We start from the raw sequence: 27,698 nt of genomic DNA, 5'->3' as shown, positions 1-27,698 counted from the left end.
TTTTATTTAAAATACTATTTTCAAAGGTTATGGCTTAAAAGGACATCTTGTCAGAGTTACAAAATGATCTCATAAACCATCTAATCCAACATTTAATAATATTCCAAACAAATGGTCTCAACATAAAAGCACAGACAATCTCCATTTGAAAGTTACTAATTTTAGACAGTTACTTTTAGTTTTTAATCTCGGGACTCTAACTTTTACCACTAACTTTTCCATATGTACATTATCTCTATAACAAAATAAATGCGCACATGCACGTATGCACGTGCATACACACACAATCACACTTCCAAGGTCATGTCTAAAGAGGCATGGGCACCAGTAACACCAAAATGCTAGTCTATCTAAAATCCAGCAACATGAAGACCTCAGAACAGAGTCAAGACTAGTTAACTTCTATGTATAACTACTGATTTGCCCTCATCACCATTAAACAGCTATCATAGCTTTGCAGCTCCAACCCCTGTGACCTTTTGAGAAGTCCCTCATGTTGCTCCATGATTTTCCTACTTTCAGTATGAAAAAAACATAAGTATCTAGAAGTGATACTGGCCAAAAACTGGCCAAACTTACAGATTATATGTTCCATAATTACTTAAGATTAGCTAGCATACTGACCTAATCTTCCATAAAAATAACTCATTAATATCAGAGACAAAATATTCAGTTGAATGGATGTAACACTTGGCTCAGAATGAAATTTTCTAAGTTCTTTGGCACAAAACTTGAGATGAAAGGTAAATTTTATTACTTTTTAAATATAATAGTTTAATAGGATCACATATTTAAATCCTAAATAGTAAGACCCCCCCATCAGAGTTTAATGTTTAATAAAATTTGCCAAATAGAGGGATTTAAATGAGTATCTTTTTCACTGAATTTGTTCATTTTGAAATAGTAATGGTCACTTTTATAACTTCCTTACATTTAATTTTCCTCCAAGAAAATACCTATTAAATTATATTAAAATCAAACGTATAAAATTTAATTAGATGTGATATGCTTCACATGCAATAAATAATTTCTTGAAAAAAGGGATAAAGGGTGGGAATTCAAAAAAGCTTAACACTAGAAATAATTTCAACTTAGATATAACCATATATATAAACCTGGACCATTATTTAATAACAGCTTTAGAATCTCCAGCTGTATCAAGGGTAGGTACGTAAACACACACAAACGTACATACTCACGTATTCACTATATTATACATAAGTGATACAGTCTGCATCACTTTGGGATAAGCTAAATGTGAAGAATGTAAAAATAAGAAAAAAGAACCTCAAGCTTAGAAAAATGGCAACCACTATTTTTAAGTATTTCCTTCTCTAAAAATAGTCAATTTTTTATTATAGTCAGTAACTGAAAGCTGTAGCACTGATAATCCAAAAATCCTTTATGTTTGACTTCATAATGTACACAAATTGAGGGGGGCAATAATTTACCTTCTTAATACACAGGCAACATGACATAATGAAATCCCTACAGTACGTGCTTTTAAGAAAACTTCTCAAGGTTTTGTGAGTTTTGTTCTGAGATTTAAAAAAATATTTTTAAAGGTAAGTTAACATAATAATTATGAACATCTAGAAACTTCATGACATACCAAGGTTGTGTAGACTAATTTGGTAGTAGAGGAGGGTTGTTTTGGAATTGTAAAAGTACAGTAAAACAAAAGTGGTCCTATTAATTCATTAAAACATTGATTTTAACAATATTCCGAAAATTCTTATTTTACATTCAGAATATTTCAACCTATGTAACTTATTTATTATTCTAAAACTCACCTTTATATTCTGCACCCAATCTCAACATTAAACGCATAGGAAAAACCTTTGCCCAGGGAATCTCTAGCTTCTGGATAAGAATTCCACAAAGAAAAGGATTACTAGGTAATGGGAGATCATCAAGTTTCTGAAAAGTAGGTGTAATAAACAGAAATCCTCCGTGGTCCTTGCTACTGAGGAAACTCTCAGTAAAGGTAATATTGTCCAAGTTTTCTATGTATTTTCCTGGAAACAAAATCAGGAATAAAAAGAGTTTAAGTTGTTTTAAAGATGTATTCTAAGTTTGAATGTCCCAATATAAACTTCTTAAACAAAGGCAATGTAGAATATATTTTTTCTCATTTCCACTCTTGAAGAAGCATCTATTAAATACCTTGTGTGCACAAAGCTCTGTTATTCCTGGAGACCGGGGATTGTGAACAAAACTTTGAAAATGTTTCTAACCCTTTATTTAAAGATTTTTCTCCTTAGTGCATGGTCAAGTGAAAAATTATCATGTCCCCCCAATCTTATACAGACAGTAAGAAAAGTACACAGATATTTTTTTAAAATATTAGGAAGGCACATATATTTTCACTTTTAAAATAAGCAAAAAATCTGTGTAAAGACACTGACCACATAAAATGCTAGATTTAAGGTGACTGAAAATGATAATTAAGATCTTCTAAGAAATCAATCTCTTCACAAAACAAATCTTTAATACAGTTATCATAAATGCCTTTAATATTTTTAATTAATTAAAGCATAAATGCCTTTAATTAATTTATCCATCCCCTAGTCTGAACAGTTCAAAATAAAATGCTATACCTTTTAGAGAATCCTTATATATGGAGATAAATAGTCTGAAGATGTCCTTAGGAATAGTATCTTCATTTGGCAAACATAACAATAGAATAATAATTTCTGCCTGTCCCAAGCCATGCAATCCATTGGTTGAGAAGTACCAATATTTGTCTGAGGAATCTTAAGTGATAAAAGCATACAACTATAAATGTCAACTTCTATTAATCAAGAAAGCTAAATATAATTCTCCTTTGCATGAAGCACAATTTTTCAAATTCGCTATTTTTCCAGAGTTCTCCTCACAAAAACTTTAAATTGAATTGTATAATATTAACGCAAAAAAGAGAAAGGATGGAAGGTTATTTTATGGAGTCAATAAAAAATTAACACTAAAATAAAAGATGCACTAATATGCTAAAATGTAGTGGGTAAGAATCAGGTTAGTTTCAAAGAGAATGAAAAGCTGAGAAGAGCATTGTTGAGTATTGAAGATTATTTATTACTGAGGATTCTTAATTTCCTTACTTTTTATTAGGTCCCATTTCATTTACTTTAAAACTGTCTTTATTGCTACTAAATCAGGATTCTTGCTTATTTCAATTACCAAATTTCAATTTATCTAAAAGCTATATGAAACACAGTTAATTATATCATGAGCATCAAAATACAGTTCAGCTATGAGCCCATGACCTTAATTAACATGACTGAGACATACTAGTAAAAATCTGTAAATTTGTATTTCAAGTCCCACTGAATACAAGTTTGCAAAATTTATTTATATTCATATTTGGCTAAAAAAAACAATATCCAATGCTACTTATTTTTTATGATTACCTGTCAAAATCTAACCTGGAGATGTCATTAAATCAGAAATCCTGCTTACCAATTAGGCAAAGAAAGATTAATCATTACTTACAAAATACTAACTTGACATTCACAAGTAGATTAGCATTTAGGACAAATGTAACAGGGTGAAAACCTTCGCCTTGAAGAAGCAAAGTGATCTGTTCATGAGATGGATGTTCTTCTACTACAGGCACTAAATCATGAAAATGACACAGTTAGAATAAACATGACTTCCTGTTAAATATGTTTGCAATGAAAAAAACATTTATAAATCCACCAATGGCTTGAGCAAATTTAAAAAGAAAGCAAACGCTTCGTAAAATGAATCAACATCCTGGAAAACTGTTATATACTCATTTTTACTTTTCTATTTATGCAAAGATATTAATACTGTAATACATATAAATCCTGATGTTATATAGTACATATGCAAATATTTTGATCAAACAGCATATTTATACAATTTTAATACCTTTAAAATTTTAAAACAAACATGTTTTTGTAAAGTGGATTCCAGTCTGCCAACCACTCCAATTATAAATTCCGAAGTTTACAATCTGTGAAAGTAGTCTAAACCCAAGTTGCACATACTGCTTGCTGACATATGCCCTGTATTAGTAACAAGTGGCAAAATAAAAAGAGCTTGACAATCAATAGGAAAATATGCATAATGTGCAAAGAACCCCTAGGGCTTAAGGTATTTTTGCCACAATAGCCAGGGTCATGAAATAGCTCCTACTGGCAGAAAGAGATCCTAAGCTCCATTCCCCTCCCTACATTATCATGCACACGGCATGATCACTTCATGTTGCAGCATGCGGCATAATGTATCCTAGGGAACCACTAGTAGGAGCTGGCCACAGATCTCCAGCTTGGAAAAGACCGTCGAGATCATCTAGGTTCTCTTCTTTCAAAAGGAAACTGAGGCCCAAAGAGATTACATAACATGCTTCAAGTCATACACATATTACGTAGTAGAAGAGGAACTAAAATTCCTAGTTTTGTCATCCAATCCAATCCTCTTTTCTTTACGCACTATGCTCCCTTAAAAAAAAATGACATGGAGTCAAAAACTCTAGTACAATGGAAATATTTTCAAGGCTAACAGTCTACAGTTTCCCTGATGTATTGGACTTTTTGCCTTACTCTAAATTAGGGAGTTAGATAAATGAATCATATTCAACTCAAAAGTCCAGATCTTTTTTAATTTGTTTTCATATAATAAGAGTTTATGTAAACTAAAGTTACCAAGCCATAGTACATATTTCAACCAAATTGTCTTAAGTTTAAAAGAATGCATTTCATACAACACTGATAAAATTCATCAGTACAATCTTTTTTTAAAAAACTTCTTAAAATGTAAATAACTGCTATCGTACCTGATCCTTTTTCTCCAGATGCAACCAAAAGAGGGGGCAAGCTGTCCTCATCATCAGGTAGAAGACTAATCTTACTGCAAACATTCTTGTCAATGCCACACAATAACCTATAATTTGAAGTACTAGCGATAGGTACATTGCTGTTAACTAAGACACCAGTGGGACCAGATGGCTCCTCAATTTCTGCAGAAACATCATCATCTAGTGGAAAGGAACCAGAAGTGGGTAACACCTCAGTTCCTGTGCTGATGGGCAGTTTTTCTACCGATGGAACCTGAGAAATAGGACTCTGAATGATCTCGTTTCTTGTAATATCTCCTATTTCATTGTTTGGCTGTTCCGCTGTGGTAGAATGGGCATGATCCACTGTGTTTACCATCTGTAACATACAGAATAAAAAACAAATCAGTTCATATTCTCTGTGGAACTGTGAAATGTTGATCTCTGTAGCCAAATACATCTTTTTAATAAGAATAAATAAAACCACAATGGGCTCAGAAATTCTTCAGAAGCCAAATTTCCCAAGAAACAGTACCGTTTTGCTTCTTTCAATTCAGGAAGGAACATAAGGTTTAGCTTTACTGTATGCCCAGGGTAGGTATTAATGACTTTAATTTTATAGACTGGAAAGAGGAAGAAAGGAGAACTCCAGGATCCTGTACCACATCACACAGGAAGCAAGCTTAGTTCAACTTAAGCCTCTCCTTCTCATGATAGCCAAAAAAGCTTCAGGCAAGCAAGGGAGAGAAAAAGGGGGGGGGGAAACAGGGAGGAGAGTGGTTAGGAAGCAGAGTGGTAAACACAGTCCACAACAGTAACCAGCTAGAATAAACTACACCTGAAGGCTGCTTCAATAAAGTCCCTTTCTTTCTAGACTGGCCAAACCTGAGTCACTATTAAATGAAAAATCATTTATAAACTCAAGTAATACTTACTACCGTATTTAGAACTTTCACTTTGTTAAAATATTGATTTTGTTAAAATATTACTAAAAAACATACTTTCAGTAATTATGCTATTTGTAAAATCCAGCTCATGGACTCTTACTGACAAACAGCATACATTTATATGGTATGTGAACTGGAACAGAGCGTAGTACACATCCGTCTTGTCTAATGTATGTACCCAGGATAAACCAGGTAACTGGCACAGAGTAGATGTTCAATAAATATTTGTTTAATGAATAAAAACACTGCCACTTCAAGGATTAATACTTGCTTCTGTGAGTATTTAGCTACTTTACAGTGAGAATTCTTAGTGGGCTGGGATTCTATACAATGTACCTTCTATTTAACACTTGGCACACTTCTGTCAATGCAAACAAATACCACCATCAGATACTTCTCTAAATGTTTGAAAATCATTAAACACACATTAGTCTAAATCTCAGTTCTATTTCACGGCACCAGTAGTTCTCAAGATGTGGTCTGGGGACCCCTGGGATCCCTACGACCCTTTCAGAGAGTTAGTGAGGTCCTAGAATTTTCTTCATATAATTTAACCAAAACAACATATCACAACAGACTGAATATAGAAGCAGATGCGAGAGTCTGTCTTCTATTAAGCCAGACATTAAGCCAAAAATGTAGAATAATGTTATTCCTCTCACTACACTTTTGTTTTGGAATTTTTTCCATAAAAATATTATTTCTATTATAATGAGTTTATTTTTAATTAATTTAAAAATTTAATACAGTAATTATCAATAGGTGTAAACCACATAACTTATAGTTCTTTGGCATTCTCAATAACTTTTAAGAGCATAAAGGGATATTGAGAAATAAATTTTTGAGAATCATTGCCTTAAACTGACATTGAAAAAGGTAAAATCTAAAATATATTCACTACATCATATATTTCTCATTTTAGGAAGCTTGCAGCATTAAGAAAAAGCACTCTAATAATCACACAAGGAATTATCTACAAAATGAAATTTTATTTAATTGACAAGTCATTCTTTAGATTCCTTACCAAGGGCAGATCTGGTAAGACAGGACTCAGAAAGTCTTCAGAACATCTTTTACTTCCAGATGATAATTTTGCTGTATCTGCAACTTCACCATTAGGCAATATACCATCTGCAAACCATACTCTCTTCTGTTCTTTGGAGCATAATCCTAGATTCAATTTAAAAAGCAAAGCATTTTAACTTGGCAATATTGCAATGATTTAATACAAAATCGGTCAGGAAATGTTTTCCAAAGCTTTTGCTATCCACTGTCAAGCCCTGCATCCTCAGGGTTGCAAAGGCCTAGAGAAATGGTCTTATGTAATTCATCTACCCAGAGTGGAAGTCTTTTTCTAATTCACACAAAGGCAGGGTGACCCTGGAAATAACATACTCAGAAAAGGAGTGGACAGGAGAGGTTGCATCTTAAAAACACACGGGTCAGGTTTAAAACCTATATTATTATAAAACTAAGTTTGTGAGTATGGAGTGGAGACTGAATAAAATTTAGGGACTAAGGAACAGAAGGGAAAAATGGACTAGACCAGAGCAGATAAGCAAAGAAAAACATATGAAGCACAGAAAGAGACATAAAATGTCTAAAAAAGGAAACAGGATCACCTATGCATCAGGGGTCATTTCTTACTTTTAACTTATTTAACAAGAGATGTGTAACATATTTCATTCTTATAAAGTAGATATTAAACTTTATTAGTATTTACATTTTCCACCCATATTTGGAGGAAATAACAAGATATCAGCATAATATTTGTTCTCTTTTGTTATAAAGCATCTATAGAGGCAGGTTATGAAAATTGCTGCCACAAGATTTTAGAACAACATAAAAATCAAAAAGATCAATATCTACCTTTCAGAAGATAATACAGAAGACACTGAAAAAACCAGAATCATATACAATCTTTGCAATATGGGTGCACCTATTAAATAAGTTATCTTTCTTATATCTGCAATTCTTTTATAATTTAATAATTCAGGACATCAATATAACAGAATATGTAAATATTTTTAAAACAAAATTTATTCATTTACTTTTTTATATACAACCACATATATTGCATCTCCTTATTTAAGTTATAATGACAAATGGAAACTAGCTATTAAGTGAGAGATAAAGTCCAAAAAATTGCCAGAAGTATCTGAATTTGCCTTTAACCAAGTTACAGTTATTTTCTAGCCTCTTATAGACTAGTAGTTTATGTTTAAAAATGTGCATGGGCTTATAAAAAAGAATTAAATCTTGCCATTTGCGACAACATGGATGGACCTGGAAGGTATTATGCTTAGTGAAATAAGTCAGACAGAGAAAGACAAATACCATATGATTTCACGTATACGTGTAATCTAAAAAACAAAATAAATGAACAAACAAAACAGAAACAAATTCATAGATACGGAGAACAAACTGATGGTTGCCAGATGGCAGGGGGGGTTGGGGATACGGGTGAAAAAGGTGAAGGGATTAAGAAGTACAAATTGCCATTATAAAAATAGTCACAGGGATGTAAAGTACAGCACAGGGAAATTGCCAAGAATATTTTAATAATTATGTATGGATTCAGATGGATACTAGACTTAACAGGGTGATCACTTTTAAGTTATATAAATATCTAATCACTATGTTGTACACCTGAAACTAATATAATATTGTATATGTCAGCTGTAATTGAAAAATTAAAAAAATTTTTTTAATGCACACGGGCTTGACTCAAGATCCTAAACTACAACAGGTTGTAAAAAGGAACACAGAGCCCAAAGATTTAAAAGAACATTTTTTATTGTGGTAAAATATACATTTAAAAACAGATTTTAAAGGAAAGGAGATATGCCAGTTATTTACCCACTGTCTCTCAAACCCAAACCTACTCTTCTCCACCATGGTCTGTCTTTGATGCCAGACTGGAAGTCTGGAAAGTACAACTCCCAGACCCCCTTGCTAGTTGGCTCTAGTCAGGTTCCACCAATGGCAGGCACTGGTGGGAGAGTAGAAAGTGGGACAAGAAGGAATTCTTTCTGTTTCTAATTCTACACCACCAGACATACGAGTAGCTGCATGTCCCATGGGTTTCAGTCGTACTCCTTTACCTCCACCCTGGAACACTCCTCAGTCACCTGAGTACTAACTCGGTCAGGCCCCTGACGGTTCTAGTGTTTGCCTCTTGGTGTTCCCCCAGAGACAGGTCACAGCACCAGCCACGTGGCACCCCGAGCCCTGAATTCCAGGTCTGAGAACCAGGCACCTCTTGATGCTCTGTACTGCGCGCCCCCCCTTTTACTGCCTCTCTTTTCATCCCCCCAGCGCTGAGGTGGGGGTTGCCTCCTGCGATTACTAATCTCCGAGTCCCTTCAGCATGCTCCTTTGCTCTTCCCACCTTCTTACATACGTGCATAACCAGTTCCTGTATTAAATTCCTTCTGATATCTAGTCTGGTTGCTCTTTCCTCACTAGACCTTGTCAACACTAGAAAATTTCTGTTTTAATAATTTATCTTTAGTCTAAGACACAGTATTTTCTTCTACTTACCTTCAACATTTGATTGTTTAAGTGCTGAGATTGGTAACGTTGTGGGTGAAGGTATGCTGGATGTCTGGGTCTCCTGAAGAGGCTGGATGGTGGCACATTCATCAGAATGATTAGATTTAAGATTAGAACCAGTTGGGCTCATCATCCTTTCAAATGCATGAGCTATAACGGAGGAAAAAATAATATTCAAATCTCAGATGTTTTTGAACTTTGTATGATATATATTCTATTGTTCAAGTTGTAAGGAAAAATCAATGGCTTAGCAAGAAAAAGAAGAAGCATTTGAAAAAGACAATGTCTTGACCTTAGTTGGCAGACCTCCAGCTCAGTATACGCTACCCATTAGTTATTTCAATATCATAGTTAGCTTATGTTTGATATCTACTATAGAAAATTATTGTTACTTAATATGACTGTTTTTGCCCTGTACCCCTAAAGTCTATTTCTAAAGTAATTCAGAGTGATTCTTTAAGACATAAATCATATTACATTGTCCCTCTGTTTAAAATTATTTAATGATTTCCCAAGTGGAGTGACAATTTAAGTTGTTACGATGGCTCACAAGACCCCAACAGTCTGCATCCCAGCCTCCTCTGCCTTCCCAGATACTGACCTCATCTCTCATTACAACTCCACTTGCTCATTATGATCCAGCCACCCAGGGCTCTCCGAGCTTAGGGTCTTTGCTCTTATTTGTTCCCTCTGCCTGGAATGTTCTTCCCCTAGATACTCGCATAGCTTTCTTCTCTTACCTCCTTCAAGTTTCTGTTCACATGTCCTATTATCATAAAGCCTTACTCTGACCATCTTATAAAAACACTGCCTCTTGCCACCAACCTGTTACTATCTTGCATTCTTTTATTTTCAATTACGATATTATCATCATCTGATAGTCTCTTTGCTTACTGTCCATACATTTCTCCCCCATTAGTAAACTCCATGAGAACAGGATATCTATTTTGTTCTCAGCTGGAACTCCCAAAATGCAGAATAGTGCTTGAATATTGCTGAATGATTTATTCACCTAAATAACACAGAACAGCACTGGCAGCTCTCTGTGCAGCATATCTCCAAATTGATTTGCTATAAAAGCTACCACTACTAAAATAACCTTCTTGAAGTAAGACTAAATGATAGCACTCTCACGAAATGGCTTCCACTAACCAAGTGAAATCCGAACACCTTTCTCTGGGTTTCAAAGTAATTTCCAACTTGCCCCGAATCAACCTAACAGCACTCACACATATGCTTCCTTGAAATTTACAGTCCCATCATACCTTCTCATTATCCACAATCTCTATTCGAACTATTTTTTCTTCGAATCCTTCATGGAATGTGTCTCATAACCCTTAAGCCATCTTTCTACTCTTATTTAATAACATTAAATGATCTTCCATTTTCAACCCTAAAGTAGATGTTAAAGTAACTTTGATTTATGTTTTCTCGTGCTGTGTAAATTAAGGACAAAGAGAACCATAAATGAAATTATATGCTATAAGGTATCAAAATAGAATAAAAGATAAGTAAATAAACAAATCCATTTGAAAATATTTCCTTTGATAAATCAAATAAACTCAATACCCTACTGAGTCTCTTTAATGACTATCTTCTCCCCTTCTGGATTCTTACAGAGTATGTTTTAATGTTCACCTAAAAATCTGACCTGTCAACTCAAAATGTTTCAAACCTTCACAGCTGTTTTATACTTATTTAACTAAGGAGAGATAATTTTGTGGGAGCTTGCTTTAATATTTCTGAATTCTTACAGGCTGCCTTGGTTAACAGCATCAGCAGAGGTCTTCTAGGCTATTGAAACAATGTTAAGAAAAAAAACAACAACTATAAGCACTTAAACTACTCTCTTCATACAATGGTGGTAACGGAAATATAAAAAGATTTACACTCTATTATCTTCCAGAACAGAGGTCAACAGCAGGGAGTAAAGCAGCTTACCTCAGGCTAACAGACTCACATCAGAGCTTTTTGGAGACTGCTGAAAAAATTTATCTTCATTCAAAAGAGAAAAACAAATCATTATCAGGTATTTATTTTCCTGGCTACCAGGAAGCAGTGCCTGAGCTAGTACACAGGCCTGGTCTTAAAAAGTCCCAAGTAATATTTGATGGGAATTAAACTGTCAACAAATCTTTGAAAATGCCACCAAGAAGTACTCAAAAGAACAAACGTGTATTTGAGGGGAAAAACACAACACAAAACACATACATACACACACAACTGTGAGAACTCAAGTAAGACCACTAAGATCATTGCTGATAATGGTAGCTAGCTAGGGAGCCAGAGAAACAATGGGAACCACATACAAACAAAATTCGAAAATTGAGAAGGGAAAAAAACATGAGACAAAAATGGGCAAAAAGTGTGGCAGTCCTATACATTTGTCTATAAAATCATAGATATTACTACCTTATCTTTATTCCCATTTTACGTTGCAACTTTCTAAAGGATGGGAACTATTATCTTGCCTGTGCTATTGCTACGTAAGATTGAACACTATTTACTGGTAGGTATTCTATGAATGTTTAGATTAAAATGATGACAACGACAATGATGATGGCAAAAACAATAGGCAGATGAAATGCAGCATTTAGGGACTTGGTACCTGTTAAAAGTTAATGAACTGCCACTCCAGAAATTGTATGCTTCCTTTCCAGACTGGGAGTATTAACTGTGACAGTGGAACAAAAAGAAGAGAAACCAAGCCTTGGGGTGTCCCACCTAAGCCAGATAAGTCAACACTAGGTCCTCGCCTTAAGAAAATAAAGAAGTTTATCTTTGTCACAATCCAATTGTTTTTAAGATATATTCAATTACTGAATGAAAATATGTCAGGTTACTACTCACCTTTAATAATAGTCTCATAGCAGACGACACATACTCTTGCTTCCTTTTCTAGATACTGTAGTTTACACTTCCTATTACAACAAACACCACAAAATACCTATAAAGAATAAAATATCAAATTTGATTCTGTTTCAAGCATTCTTATACCTACTGGAGGTAGGGGGAGGGGAGGCCCAAAATCTCATTAACCAAAAGCCATTTTTTCTCATTACGTAATTTTTTAATCACTATAATCATAGGCAGTTATTAAATTTTTTAACTTAAATGAGGTTTCTGCAATTTAAAATCGTACCTGACAAGGAAATTCCTTTAAATCCATTCTGTTCATTGGAAGAGAACAAAATTGTCTTTAATGAAAAAGTTCATAATTTAAAACGCTTTCTGTAGTTCTTTATTCAAAACTTTTAAAAGTACAATATTATTAGTTTTCTAAAAGAGTAGGGTTGATCTGGCACCAACATGTTATTAAAAACGCTGACTAAAGAATACCATTTTAATTTCATAGCCAACTCTTGGGAGTTTATAGACGATTAAGGCAATTATAATGCAAGTGAGGTCAGCTTCAGTGTTTTGACCCTTGTGCAAGGCCATCTGCTTTTCTGTGCGTGTTTCCCTGAGTCCAGTCCACAGCACTAGCTGCAGAGTGGTCTTGAAATGAAGCACTCAAGGACAAAGGGGGATCCGGCTGAATTTGGAACATCTGATGTGTCAAGGTTATACAGGTAAGGACATGTAATCTCAGATTTCACAAAAATTAGTAATTAGTGTTCCTCATTTCCCAGTACAGTAGGTAATACCCATGACAACATGACATGTATTCAACTCTCACCCAATCTGTAATATGACAATGCTTTATATATTTCTACGTAGGTGAAAAACCATCATTTTAAATGAACTAAATCTTTTAATCATATATTAATCAGCTTTTCTGTCACATCACATTAAATTTCATTTAAAATGTCTCAAAAGAATAAAAGACTTAAAGATTTGTATAACTTACTTTCCCACATGCTCGGCAGTGGTGCCGCCGTTTTGTAAAAGTAAATTTGACTTGGCAATTCATACAGTTGGGAGCTTCTGAATCAGGAACCCAAGTAGGTTGTTTCTGGCCCAAAACCAGGCCTTCTTTGCAAGTGTTTGCCGGTAAAGGTTCTTCATTTGCAGTTAGAAGACTGGATCCACCTTCAAAATTACTTTCTATATCAATGTAATTAGAGTTGAAGCTAACCTGAGGATCAGTTGTAGAATCTGTAGTACAAGTATTTCGATCAATGGTATTTGTTACGCTGGGGTCACTTTCAGGCATATCTGGAACATCCAGCTTATTTGGTTCCTTTGAACTCCTTGTTCTTGATGGAACGTTAAACAACTGCTTAGGTCTGGCTCCTCCAACATTAACAGATTGACTGTTAATATCAGAGACTGATAATTCACTTGTAATCTCAGACTTACTGCTAGACAACCCTTGTTCGATTGGAATTGTACATTTTTCCCCTAAAGAAAGGCCACCGTTGTCTTTTGTATTTTGTTTATCAACTGTTTCACAAACCATGTTAATACCAGGACTTTCCCCAGTAGCCCCTGCTTCATCATCCAGGCCTTTCAGAGCTATCTGATTCATTTCAGATTTTGAGTCATTTACATTTTCTTCAAATGACTCTACGTTACTGGTCTGAAGATACTGTTCACTCAGAAAGGCATCAAGTTCGGCATCACTAACTAGTGTGCCACTTTTTATGCCTTCATCAATATTAAAGTAATCTAAGTCTTGCCCGTCCACATCATTGCTTGAAAAAGTGTGACCTTCATAATGATCCGGAGACTCTGGAACATTAGCACCAGAAGGCTCCATTTGAGATTCTGCAGCTGTAGAAGAAATGGTGTTATCAGAATAATCCAAAGAGTCACCTCTGATTACCGTCTGGTCAAGATTTACTTTTTTATCTCCCATCTTTTCAATTAATGGCGGAAGAAGTATGCTTTTACATTTTTCCTGTTTCAAAGGATCAGTCTCCTTCAATGGTTCACCACTTAGAGTATCACTCTTCTGTATTTCTTCAGGCACAGTCACTGCTTCTTGCATATTATCTTTATGTTCATTCTGAGGTAAATTATCGCCATGCACTTTGCTTTCGTTTGATGATCCACACAAAGACCCAGCCACTGGAAGAGAGGACAGTGAGGAGTGTGTACCTTCACTTGAAACAGGTAAAGTCGAAGGGAAATCTTGGATTACATCTTTATCTTTAAGATCTAAATTTGAGTCTTCTTTTGCAGATTGTTTTATAAATACAGCAGTCCTATCTTCTTGAGAGGACAAGTCAGGTAATTTGACATTTTCATCTCTTGAATTTGAATCATCTGAACATAAACCTTCATTCTTTGGAAAACTGCAAGCCAAAGCACTTGGGCTGCCTCTTTCTTTTAAACATTCTGTGGCAGCTGTGACAGCCACATGTACCTCCTCTTTTACCACACAGCCATCAGCTTTTACTAATTCACAAGGCTGGTTCTTGTGTTGTGGGTTATCTTTGGCATCAAGCGTTTTGGAACTTTGTTGAGTCAAGGCAGATGGCATGTTCAAATCAACAACTGGTTCTAACAGATTAGAGATCTTTATATCCTTTAAATTTTCTTTTCCATCGTAATTACATGAATCTGAAACTGTTGTACCTACATTTATATCCAATTCGTTAGTTCCACTGATTTCTCTATTTTGTAATTCAGAGTTGCCATCATTCTGTTCCTCTCTGACAGTATTATTACCTTGGTCTGTTGAAGAAACACAAACAGTTTCTGACACTGAAGATAAATCCAATCCAATCAAAGAGTCTGTACTAGACTTAAAATCATCTAGCAATAATTTTTTAGTATCTTCTTCATTATTAGTTACATGAACTAAGTTACCCATGTCGCTTATCAGATCACAGACAGGTTTACTACATCGTCCCATATATAAAGGCTGGATTTCATCGGAGGTGCCACCATCCACAGAAGAAAGGAGATCAAGTCCTGTTACATTTTTTTCATTTTGTATAGAAGTTAGTCCCTCACGTGCTTTTTCGTTCACTGAAATATGATTTGCTTCATAGCATGTTTCTGATGAGGCATGAAAATTAATGCACTGTTGATCCTTTGGTAGTGGTGAAGTTAATTGTGAGGAAGCCAACTCTGAAGAAACCGAACAGTTAGAATCATATGCATTTTGTGCATCTTGGAGATAATCTTGTTCATCTAATTAAAATAAAGATACAATGTCATTCAGGAGACCCAAATCAAAATTATTACAAAGATGTTATGTTTTCTAAGAGTTTCAAGCAACTAAACCTTTTTTTAAGAGTAGAGAACATTGCTCTCTTGCAATCCAACATCCAAAATTATCTTTATTTTGATTTAAAGACTTGGGGTTTTTACTTTTGACTATGGATGTCATAAAGTGACAGAAATTCCACTCAAAATAACTCAGTTAAATATAAAAACCAGACTAAGGAATAGCTGAAAAGCAATCTAACTTCTTTGTTCTACCCTCCAGTTTCCTAGTCATCATTCTAAGATGAGCAAAATACCATTTCTCATGGTAATGAAATACCAATTTATGTAGAGCTTTCAAGTTGCTTTTAGTTGGTTCGTGTTGGTTTCAAAGGCCTTTCTTTTAGCTAAATTCGTATCTGGCGAGAAACTTCTAGTTTCCTTACTTCTATTTCTAGCTATTGGTTCCATTTAGAATAACAACAAACTAATATATTAAAATAAGTGAACCTTTTACAGAAGATTTAACCACATAACCAAAATTGAAACCTAATTTTGCTAAGAGTACTCTATATATGAGATAACTGAATTAAAGACATTTTAAAATTCCATTAGTGGCAAAAACGAAAACCCAACAAACCTGGATTCTGTTCAAAATCATCAAGGAGTTTGTCCAAGTCACTGACTGCTGCTTTAAAATAACTATCCATCCTACTTGTAGGCTTATTCAGAATTTAATTCTTGTATACCTAAAAAATAAAAAGTATGATAGTTCATTTAATTCTCTAACATGTAAGTATTATGCCATCTACTGCATGCCAAAAATACGTAGTCAGCGAATAGACACAAATGAATTTTAAGAGTATTGCTTTGAGGCATCTACAATTTAGTCGGGGAATTTTCCTCTATATATACAAAAAAGTGACACAAAAACCAACTCTAACAACATAATATGCATACATAAACTATTGCAAATTTTAAAAGATGCATCTCAGGGGTCAAAGAAAAATTCATAATTGAAAGCTAAAAATAGTTGTAAGTACCATGTATGAAATAATGTAAAATATATCACATACAGATAAAAATACTGCATATAAAAACTTGTGAGACCAGTAAAAGTGGTGCTCTAACAAATGCCTAGAGTAGGGGTGTCCAAACTTTTTTCAACGTTTTTTACCAAGGGCCATATACGGTAAAATACACAAACAGCCGGGCCACTCACTCGAGGTGAAGTACGTATTGCCTCACCTGGTTTATTTAAGTAAACTAAATATATTTTTGGAATTTGCTGCGGGCCAATTAAAAATGGATTGCGGGCCTCAATTTAGACACCCCTGGCCTAGAGCCTTAGATGCTTACACTAGAAAAGAAGAAAGACTGAAAACTTAAAAGCTAAGAGCAGAAATTAAAGAAATAGAAAACAAATATACAAGGGAGAAGTACAAGAAAACGAAAAGTTAGTTTTGTGAATAAAATAGAAGAACCTCTGATCTGTGGCAGGAACTCCACCAAATGAGCCCGAGACACCTTGAAGGAATCTATCAATGACTAAAGGAATAACATCGAAAGGACACAGGAGACAGACAAGTTGAAGGGCTCCTACTGGCTTAAATGGGACAATTGAACATCAAATGAATGAAGGCTGCAGAGGATTGAATGAAAATCAAACAGACTAAAACAACAACAACAATAAAAAACAAGAGATCATAATGATACTAAAAGCACAAACAAAAAAACACCACCTATTGGAGTGTTGTTAGAGCACTAACTCATTACTCTGAAATTGATACATTAAGGGAAAAGTGCTAATTTATCCTGTCCTTTATTTAAAAACTGTGCTTTAGGATAACAAAATAGTTGTGAAAGCAAAGTTCTTTAGATAAGAATTCCAGTTAATAAATATAGGATATTAAAAATCATCTCTTTGTAGTTCCTAATACAATAAATGCAGTAGGCAATAGCTATGAATGGATGTTAAAAACGTTAGGTGAAAGGTTGGAGAGTTATAACTATAATGGTGGAATGAATACAACACATTTGAATCCAGTGATCACCATCAATAAATGTGGACAAAACAAACATGTGGCTCATGCGGAAGATACATCATCACGTATAAAGTATTTCTAGCAAAAAAAAAAAAAAATGAGAGAGAACTGGAATCTAATCAAGCTTTTAGAACTAAATGCATGTTTATAGGAAATTCAAGCATAGAGGGACAAGTTAAATGATACCAAAAGAAAGTAATCAGCTAAATCCAGAAGGTGGAACACTCCACTCTACAGCAATGTTCCTCAAACTGTCTATGGTGAATCAGTTTTTTCACTTCCAATCTCTTACAAACAGTCTTGTAACACTAACACACACACACAAAATTTTGCAGTAACACATACAAACAAAAAATACATTATTAAATACATTTGAATGGTTGCCTGGAGTGATGAATAGGAGTAAGAAATGACAGATAAAAGACAACAAACAAATGAGAGAGCTTTACACTTATGATAGTTGCCATGAACTGAGAATACCTGCGGTCCACGAAAAATAAAGGCTACTTTAAAGGTAAGTTAAAAAGATTAGACAGAGCTTAAGAGAGAACTGAATGTACTGGAAGACCTAGCCAAAGAAATTACCTATAACACAACCCAGAGAGATGAGGAAGAGGAAAATATGAAAAAGAGGTAAAAAGACATGGATGACAGGCTGAGAATGGAGTTCTATAAGGAAAACAGAGAGCACAGAACAAGTATATTTAAAAAGGTAATGCTAGGAATTTTTCCACAATTGATGAAAAACACAACTCAACAAATACAGACACTTCATTATACCAAGAGAAATAAATAGAGAGTAATGTATTTAGACACTCTACAGTGAAACTTTTGAACTCCAAAGACAAAGCAGCCAGAGAGAAAAGGTCACCTTCAAAGGAACAATAATTCTGCTGGCAACAGGTAAACTTCACAACAATTTTCAATGACAATAGTATGTCATTCTAATTCAATAAAGCATATTACTTCTTTTATTTCATTTTTAAATTGTGGCTATACCATACATATACAAGAGTGCACAAAACATAGACACAAAAACAAACAAAAGGACCTTGAGGAGAGAGAGAATGCAGAAAGCAGAAGAAAACTTCAAAGAAACTAATTAATATTCAGATAAAAAGCAATGCAACTATGAAACAAGAAGAGGAATACATAAATAAGGAACATATGGAGAAGAAAAAGTGATCACGAAAATTGATAGCAGAAATCACAAACTTAAAGTGAGGCTTTAGGGTGCAGTGAAAGGAGTGCTTAGAAGGATATTTACAGCATTAAGTTATACATTAAAAAAGAAGAAAGATCTAAAAGTCAATAATCTAAGCTTCCATCTTGGGGGACTAGAAAAAGAAGAGCAACTTAAGATCAAAGCAAGTGGAAGGAAAGATAAAGATTAGAACAGAAATCAATGAAATTAAAAACAGGAAAACAATACGGAAAACAGTTGAAACCAGAAACTCTTTCTTTGAAATAATCAATAAAATTGATAAATGAGGCTAATCAGAAATGAAAGAGGAGTCATAACTACTGATGCCATGAACACTTAAAGGAAAATTAAGGAATATTATAAACAACTCTGCCCACAACTTGAAAATTTAGATGAAATGGACAACTCCTTGAAAGACACAGACTACCAAAATTCCCACAAAGATAAATAGATAACCCAAACAGCCCTACTTCTATAAACAAAAATTCAACCAATAATTAATAACCTTCCACAAAATAAATCACCAGGTCCAGATGTCTTCACTGGTAAATTTTATCAAACATTTAAGGAAGAAATGATACCAATTCTCCAGAAAAAAAGCAGAGGAAACACTTCCTAATTCATTCCATAAGACCAGTATAATTCTAATACCAAAACCAGATAAAGACATTACAAGAAAGGAAAACTACAAACCAATATTGGTCACAGACATATTGGACACAGACATAAAAAAATCCTCAACAAAATACTAGCAAATTGAATACAACGATGTACAAAAAGAATAATACACAATGGCCAAGTTGGATTTATCCAAGTATGCAAGGCTGGTTCAATGTTTGAAAATTAAATCAGTGTAATCCACATCAACAAACTAAAGAATTATCATATAATCATATCAGTTGATGCCAAAAAAAAGCATTTGATAAGACCTAACACCTACTTGTGATAAAAACTCCCAGCAAACTATGAGTAGAAGGAAACTTCTTCAATTTGATTATGAATATCTACATAATACCTACAGCTAACTTAATGACGAAAAACTGGATTCCTTTCCCCCAAGGACTGGGAATCAAGGAAAGAATGTCTTCTCTCACCACTCATATTCAACATAGTACTGAAAATCTCATTAGTGCAGTAAGACAAAAGGAAATAAAAGGTAGACTTTTTGGAAAGGAAGAAATAAGACTGTCTCTACTTACAATGGTGTGATTTCCAGTGTATAAAATCCCCAAAAGTTGACTCCCAAAAACAGAAAAGTACCATATTTTGCCATGCATAATGCACTCCCATGTATAATGTGATGTGCAGCACCCATGTTTTTGGCCCAAACTTTCAGGGAAAATAATCTTTCCTTTTAATTTTTTAATTCAAATTTTTATTTACATTTAGGTACTTGTTTTTTGTATTATAAAGGAATGTTAGCATTTACATTTTAACATATGGTACAAGAAATTTTATGTAACAAATAATTAGAAAACACGAAAACAGATAGATACAAGGTACAAGAAATTTTTATGTACTGGTAACAAATTTATAATACTTACGCAAACTCTTTGCCATTGCAAGTTCATCGTAAGTTCAACGAAACCGATTATCATATTCCAGGATATTATTTTGCACACAGATATCGCTATTGATTTCTAGAGTTACACTTTCAACTCATAAGCATAAATAAAAGAATTAAAAATATTTATATAGATACGGAATTAATACTACCCATGTATAATGTGCATCCTTATTTTTCCCTCAAAATTTGGGCAAAAAAGTGTGCATTATATGCGGCAAAATATGGTAACTATAGTAAGGATGCAGGATACGTGGTTAATATACAAAAGCCAAATGCATTCTTGTATATGAGCAAAGAACAATTGAAATGTGGAATTTTTAAAAAATACCATTTACAGTAGCACCTCAAAAAAATGAAATACTTATGTATAAATCCAACATAACATATACAGGACCAGTATGTGGAAAACTACAAAATGCTGATGAAAAAAATCAAAGAAGATTTAAATAAATGGAGATACAGTCCATGTTCATGGATAGGAAGACTCAATATTGTTAAGACGTCAATTTTGCACAACCTGATCTCTAGAATCAATGCAATCCCAATCAAAATCCCAGCAAGCTATTTTGTAGGCCTCAGGAAACTGATTCTAAAGTATATGTGGAAAGACAAAGGACCTAAAATAGCCAACGCAATACTGAGAAAGAACGAGGTTAGAGGACTCACACTTTCTGATTTTAAGACTTAAAATATGGTTGCAATAATCAAGGCGATGTGGTATTGACAAAAACATAGCGTATATCAATGGAGCAGAACAGAGAGCTCACAAACAGACCTACACAAGTATAGTCAACTTATCTTTGACAAAGGAGCAAAAGCAATTCAAGGGAGAAAGGGTAGTCTTTTCAACAATTGGTGCTGAGAAAACTGGACATCCTTATGCAAAAATATGAACTTAGATATAGACCTTACACTTTACATAAAAATGTATACAAAATGGATGATAGACCTAAATGTAATAGTATAAAACTTCTTGAAGAAAACATAAGAGAAAATCTACATAACTCTGGGTTTGGTGATGAGTTTTTAAATACAACACCGTGCCACGATCTATGAAAGAAAAATATTGGTAAATTGAACATTATTAAATTTACATTTTGATTTCATCTGCTCTGAAAAAGACACTGTTAAGAGAATGAGAAGACAAGCCACAGTCTAGGAGATAATATTTGCAAAACATTATCTGATGAGGGACTTGTATCTAAAATCTATAAAGAATTCTTAAATTAAATAATGAGAAAACAAACAATCCAATTAAAAAATGAGCAAGGCAGGCAGTGGGCTGCTTCAGGATGAAGCTGAACATCTCTTTCCCAGCCACTGGCTGCCAGAAACTCATTGAAGGCAAACTTTGTACCTTTCATGAGAAGTATACGACCACAGAAGTTGCTGATGATGCTCTGCGTGAAGAATAGAGGGTTTTGTGGTTCAGATCAGTGGTGGGAACAACAAACAAGATCTCCCTATGAAGCAGGGTGTCCCGACCCATGGCTGTGTCCGTCTACTGAGTGAGGGGCATTCCTGTTATAGACCAAGAGGACTGGAGAAAGAAAGTGCAAATCTGTTTGGAGTTGCATTGTGGATGCCAACCTGAGTGTTCTCAACTTGGTCACTGCAAAAGAGAGAAAGATATTCCTGGTCTCACCGATACCACTGTGCCTCGTTGCCTGGGACCCAAAAGAGCTAGTAGAATCCACAAACTTATCAATCTCTCTAAAGAAGATGATGTCCGCCAATGTGTTGTGAGAAAGCCCCTAAACAAAGAAGGTAACAAACCTAGAAACAAAGCACTCAAGATTCAGAATCTTGTTATTCCACACATCCTACAACACAAACATTTCCATATTGCTCTGAAGAAACAGCGTACTAAGAAAAATAAGGACAAGCCCGCAAAATATGTTAAACTTCTGGCCAAGGAAGAGAATGAAGGAGGCCAAAGAAAAATGCCAGGGACAGATTGCGAGGAGACATAGGCTGTCCTCTCTGAGAGCTTCTAATCAAAATGAGATTTTCTAAGAGTAACAAATAAGATCAGACATCAGGAAAAAAAAAGGAAGGAAGGAAGGAAGGAAGGAAGGAAGGAAGGAAGGAAGGAAGGAAGGAAGGAAGGAAAGGATGAGCAAAAGTTCTCAACAGACACGTCACCAACGAAGATACACCGATGGCAAATAAACATGAAAAAAAATGTTCAACATCATTTATCTTTAGGGAACTATAGACTAAAACAATGAGATGCCATTTCACATCTATTACAATGGCTAAAATCCAAAAAAATGACAATATCAAATTCTGCAAGTCTGCCAAACAGCAGAAATTCTCATTCACTGCTGGTGGGAAAGCAAAATGGTACAGCCACTTTGATAGACAGTTTGGCGGGCTCTTACAAAACTAAACTTAGTCTTACCAAATGATCCAGCAATCATACTACTAGGTATTTACCCAACTGACTTAAAGATTTATGTTCACACAGAAGTTAAATGTGAATGTTTACAGCAGCTTTATTTATTACTGCCCAAATTTGGAAGCATCCAAGATGCCCTTCAGTCAATGGATAATAAACTGTGATACAACCATCAAAGGAATATTATTCAGTGATATAAAGAAGTGAGCTATCAAAGCTACAAAAAGACGTGAATAAATCTTAAATGCTTATTGTTAAGAGAAAGAAGCCAGTCTAAAAAATCTACATACTGTACAATTCTAATTGTATGACATTTTGGAAAAGATAAAACTACAGACACAAAAAAATCAGTAATTGCCAATGGTTTGGGGTGGAGGAGGGTTGAACAGGTAAAGCACAGTGTTTTTTTTTAGGGTGGTGAAACTCTTCTGTACGATACTTTAATGGTTAACACAAGACATGAAGCATTTGTCAATACCCAAAGAACTTTATCGCACATAGAATAAATCTCAATGCATGCAAATTTTAAAAATTATTCAGGTCAGGGGATCTCTGAGTGGAATGCAGAATGTCACAGAAGAGTCTAAATGCATTATAAACGTATTGAAAAAAAACCTTACTGAAGGGAGTGAAGGAATAAAGTACTACCTTTGGAAATGAGTGGTCTGTAAGACTAAAGGCAAAAGGAACATTAGCATTATACTCTAGTTGATAAAGGTGTTTCCCATGAGGGTTTTGGTTAACAATTCTGAAACCACCATCCATGTATACTGAAATTGCAATTAATTGGATGGCTGATGGTGGAAGCCAGGTTTTTCACTGTCGGAGAGGAAGGTTATAGATAAGCAAGGGAAGGAAGCTAGAATGATCCATGTAGTAATGGATTTGAGTTGGGGGGCGAGACATCAGTATAAACTCGTGTTTAGCTTAATATGGGCACAGATGGTTACACATCGAAATATTTAAAGATATTAGTATATAGATAGTATAAATACATATATCTCTTGCTGTGTCAGCTGAAGGGCCTAGAAGCAAGATATCCCAGTGGCAACAAGCACACTTAGTGCCCAGATCTTGGTTTCTACAACAAACGGAACCAAGGTTCCTCAGAGAAATGGTTGATTCTAGGACTGGGGCAGGAAATATATGAGCATGGAGCATCTTATAACACCAGAAAGCAAGAAAATGCAAATGCACATGTGTGCGCACACACACACAATGTAGAAAGTATGTCAAAGAGATAGAGAAGCCAATTGAAAAACCTCCCAAAAGCCAAAGCTGGAAAAATTTGAACAAAGTAATACTGGATTATAACTCAAAGCATTAAAAAAAAAAAATCTATGAGATAGATTATTAAATAAATAAATGGTGGAACAAGGCAAATCTCCCATGCAGTAAGATTCCTAATAATTTATGTAGATACTTTGCTTTCCAGGAAGTGGAATATAACTCCCCGCTCCTTAGGTGTGTGCTGCACACAGTGAGTTTCTAAAGAGTACAGTATGGAAAGGGAGAAAAAAGAAAATAACCTCACTATGGAGAAACCGGCAAACACTACCTCAAGCCAGAGGATCAAGGAAAACATCAAGAGTGCTAAGCCATGTTGAGAGTATGATGTGACAAGAATGGAACTTAATCTCTGTTCTCTTCCTCCCCAAACATATTACCACAATCTAATCATGAGAAAAACATCAGACAAATCCCAAATGACATTCTACAAAATAACTGACTAGCAATCCTCAGAACTGTCAAGAGATCAAAAAAACAAAGAATGTGAGAAACTGTCACAACCCTGACAGCAGCTGAGGAGACCAGGCATCTGAGTGTAATGTGGGATCCCGGAACAGGAAAGGCATATTAGGGAAACACTCAGGAAATGTGATTAACGTATGGACTTTAGATAATAATAATGTGTAATAGTGGTCTAGTAATCATGACAAATGTTCTACATTAATGTAAGATGAAACTGGGAACTTACAAAATTAAACTGGTTATTGGGTATATGGGAATTCTCTGTACTATCTGCAGTAATTCTGTAAAATCTAAAACTTTTCTAAATAAAAAGATTATCTTAAAAACTGAAATCAAACCATTGGAAATAAACTTGAGAAAATATTCTAGAAAGTAAAACAAAAGAGAGGGATGGAAAATATGAGAAAAGATTAGAAAATTAGAGAATCAATCTAGTAGGGTCCAATGTTCAAAAAACAAGGAGTGCAGGGGGAAAAAGAAAGCAAGTGTCAAATAAAATACCCCAGAACTAAAGGATATGGTCCCCTGGTAGAAAGGATCCATTTAGGGCCCAACACAATGAATGAAAAACCCTTACCAAGCCACATCATTGTGAAATTTCAGAATACCTGAGTGGTTTAAGGGAAGATCCCATCATTTCATACTGCAATCTGCATCCCCCACCTTTGCTTTCCCCAACACCCCATCCCATCCTGCTCTCCTTTTTCTCTTTACTAAAACACTTACTTTACAACCTTCTAATATTCTGTATAATGTATTTATTACATTTGTTGTTTACCATCTGGACCTCCCTCTGCGAATTTAAGCTCCATGAGGGTAGGGATTTTTTGTTGTTGTTCCATATACTCAAAGTATCTTGACCAGTGCCTGCCATATAAAAAATGTTTAATATATACCATATATTCAAAGTATCTTGACCAGTGCCTGCCACATAAAAAATGTTTAATACATTCTTAGTGAATAAATATAAATGCTTCCAGAGAGAAATAACAGGTCATATACAAAGGACTGGCTATCATTCTGGAATGAGACCTCTTGGTAGCAACACTAGAACTAGAAAACAATGGAACCATGCCTCCAAAATTCTAAAAGTAAATTATTTACAACCTGGAATTCTATACTCAACTATCAATCAAGTGTGAGGGTAGAATAAAGAAACATGCAAGAACCCCGAAAATTTGCCTCCCACTCAGTCTTTCTTAGGAAGCTACCAGAAGATGCACTCTGCCAACATGAGGGAGACACCAAGCAAGAGGACTACCTAAAATCCTGGACACAGGCCATCCGACACAAGGGAGAGAGAAATGGAATTCAAAGACCGTAAATGGACACAGGGGGAAAAGGGGTGTAACAGGCCTAGAGAACGAGCCATTAGCATCGACACAGGGTGACAGACAATTACAGGATAGACAATTACAGGAAAGATGTTGCAAAACAAACACAGATCATCTGATGTGTCTGAATCTATAAAAAGGAGATTTATATATCTTGTCTGAAGGGATATTAATAGATTATATAAAATATATAAAAGATATGTTAAAAAGATATAAAATATTATAAGAAACATGAAAGATAGCTATATAAAAGAACTAATAATTATTAACTCTTGGAAAAACAAAAAATCATATAAGGACCTATCATCACAATATAATTACCAGGCTCAGCTATATACAATATTTACATAGTTAAAGGATGTCAACACTTACTATTTAACTAAAAATTAACACATAACTAATCTGTGAATACAGAAAGGAGGGGAGGAGCAGTGCAATGCAGTGTTTAAAGGTGGAGGTTGGCGTAACAAACCTAAACTCCCATTTTCTATAATAGCAAATTGGAAAATATTTAAAACTGGGGGAGGATAAGGGTAGGGAGGGGAGAGAGCTGTATAAGTAAGCATGTTATTTAAAATATTAGAGGTGGAAAAAAAGAGCTGAATAGTCATGATTCTGGAGCAGCCTTTCTCAATAAAGATTCCGTGAGAGAATTAGGTAAGCCTTAATGCCCTAAGGCATCCACTTTGTGTAATACATTAACTTCTCTCCTATGTGTCTAAAGTGTTACTAGTTATATACCATCTTTGGGGGAATTGAGAAAATAGTTACTCAAATTATTTTCTGTTTGTGATTCCGATGAGGAATGCTGATTGAGAAAGGCTGCTCCTGGAAAACAGGATTCAGGGGACAGGACTGGAGCAGAGGATGACTACATTTCATTCAAGTCTCCTAGTATTATTTATCTTTTTAAATTATGTAAGGGTATCCCTTTGATAAACATCAACATTATATTTATATATTTGTATAAACATTATATTAAACACAAATAGCAAAATGCAGTAAAGGAACTCTGAATATAGAATGCATAAAAAAATACAGGAACTGAAAGGTCTAGAAATAGTTTCTCATTAGAAAAAGCCAAAGATTTTTTTTCTAAAAAAATTACAGAATTCAATACTGTTCACAAAGTATCTCTGTCTATATAGCAATGTACTAAGAGTTGTTATTTGACATGCCTAAAAAGATACAAAAAAGGTAAGATAATTACGAAATAAACCTAATCCAACAATTTTTAAAAGATATGATAATGCAAATACTGTACACTGAAACCTTTTAACATGAAATCTTATTAAGCTGCACATACCTCCCATTTCAACCTAGTACAGCAGAAGATACAAAAGAAATATTCTAAATAAGTTTATTTATTTGTACATATGATAACCTGTTTTAAGTAATATGTTTACTCACTTGGCTATGCATATGTACTCTCAGATTTACAAACAAAATAATTACGAAAAATAGTTTTTAAAAATCTCTTCATGATTTAAAAAAATTGGCAGCAACATGGAAGATTAATCAGAAAACCAACAAAACCAATAAGAAGGAATCTCCTAAATAGTTAAGGTGAGAGAGGAGGACCTCTACTGAGAGAGGGCAGTGCAGACAGAAAGGAGCGAGATGTAATACAAGTGGCTGAAGAGTAGGAGCTACTGGAGAGTGAAAGCCAGGGAGAGTTCACTCGAGGATTACTGCCAGGTTTCTATTGCAGGCGACTGTGGAGACCATACCACTGACCATGACAGGCGATACAAAGAGGAGCAAGAATGAAGGGAAAACATGAGTTCACGTTTAGACTCTTGTTTGATGTACCTTGAGAACATCCTGGGGGAGAAGTCCACTAGGCAGTTGGGTATAAGGGTCTGGACTGCAGGACAGAAGTCTGAGATAAAGAATTGGGAATTGGCAGCACATGGCTGTTAATGGATGAGATCACCTAGGAAGAGAATATAGAAGAGGACAGGAGCCTGACATCAGATAACTAAAGATCACA

At 34.7% G+C, this 27,698-nt stretch overlaps 1 protein-coding gene and 1 pseudogene across 4 annotated transcripts in view; one reads left to right on the top strand and one right to left on the bottom strand.

The window, feature by feature from the left end:
- ZFYVE16 (zinc finger FYVE-type containing 16) overlaps positions 1-27,698 on the bottom strand; it is a 119,276-nt gene that overhangs the window by 15,205 nt on the left and 76,373 nt on the right. For 3 of the 4 annotated variants that reach the window (XM_019728201.3, XM_019728202.3, XM_019728199.3), the window contains 9 exons: positions 16,043-16,151; positions 13,154-15,387; positions 12,154-12,250; positions 9,292-9,453; positions 6,773-6,918; positions 4,802-5,180; positions 3,493-3,615; positions 2,601-2,756; positions 1,794-2,018 (listed from right to left, as the gene is read on the bottom strand). In XM_019728201.3, the coding sequence (XP_019583760.3) occupies positions 1,794-2,018; positions 2,601-2,756; positions 3,493-3,615; positions 4,802-5,180; positions 6,773-6,918; positions 9,292-9,453; positions 12,154-12,250; positions 13,154-15,387; positions 16,043-16,112 (3,592 nt within the window). In that variant the 5' untranslated portion in view covers positions 16,113-16,151. Of the gene's footprint in view, positions 1-1,793; positions 2,019-2,600; positions 2,757-3,492; positions 3,616-4,801; positions 5,181-6,772; positions 6,919-9,291; positions 9,454-12,153; positions 12,251-13,153; positions 15,388-16,042; positions 16,152-27,517; positions 27,642-27,698 lie in introns of all 4 variants that reach the window. The other variant, XM_019728200.3, reaches the window with a different exon arrangement.
- LOC148758491 (small ribosomal subunit protein eS6 pseudogene) lies at positions 21,511-27,059 on the top strand (annotated as a pseudogene).

This window comes from Rhinolophus sinicus, chromosome 3 (assembly GCF_057876585.1).
Source record: "Rhinolophus sinicus isolate RSI-liver-muscle chromosome 3, RSI-T2T, whole genome shotgun sequence".
Taxonomy (NCBI): Eukaryota; Metazoa; Chordata; class Mammalia; order Chiroptera; family Rhinolophidae; genus Rhinolophus; species Rhinolophus sinicus.
The sequence above is the reverse complement of the archived record's forward strand: the minus strand, read 5'-3'. Positions and strand labels throughout refer to the sequence as shown.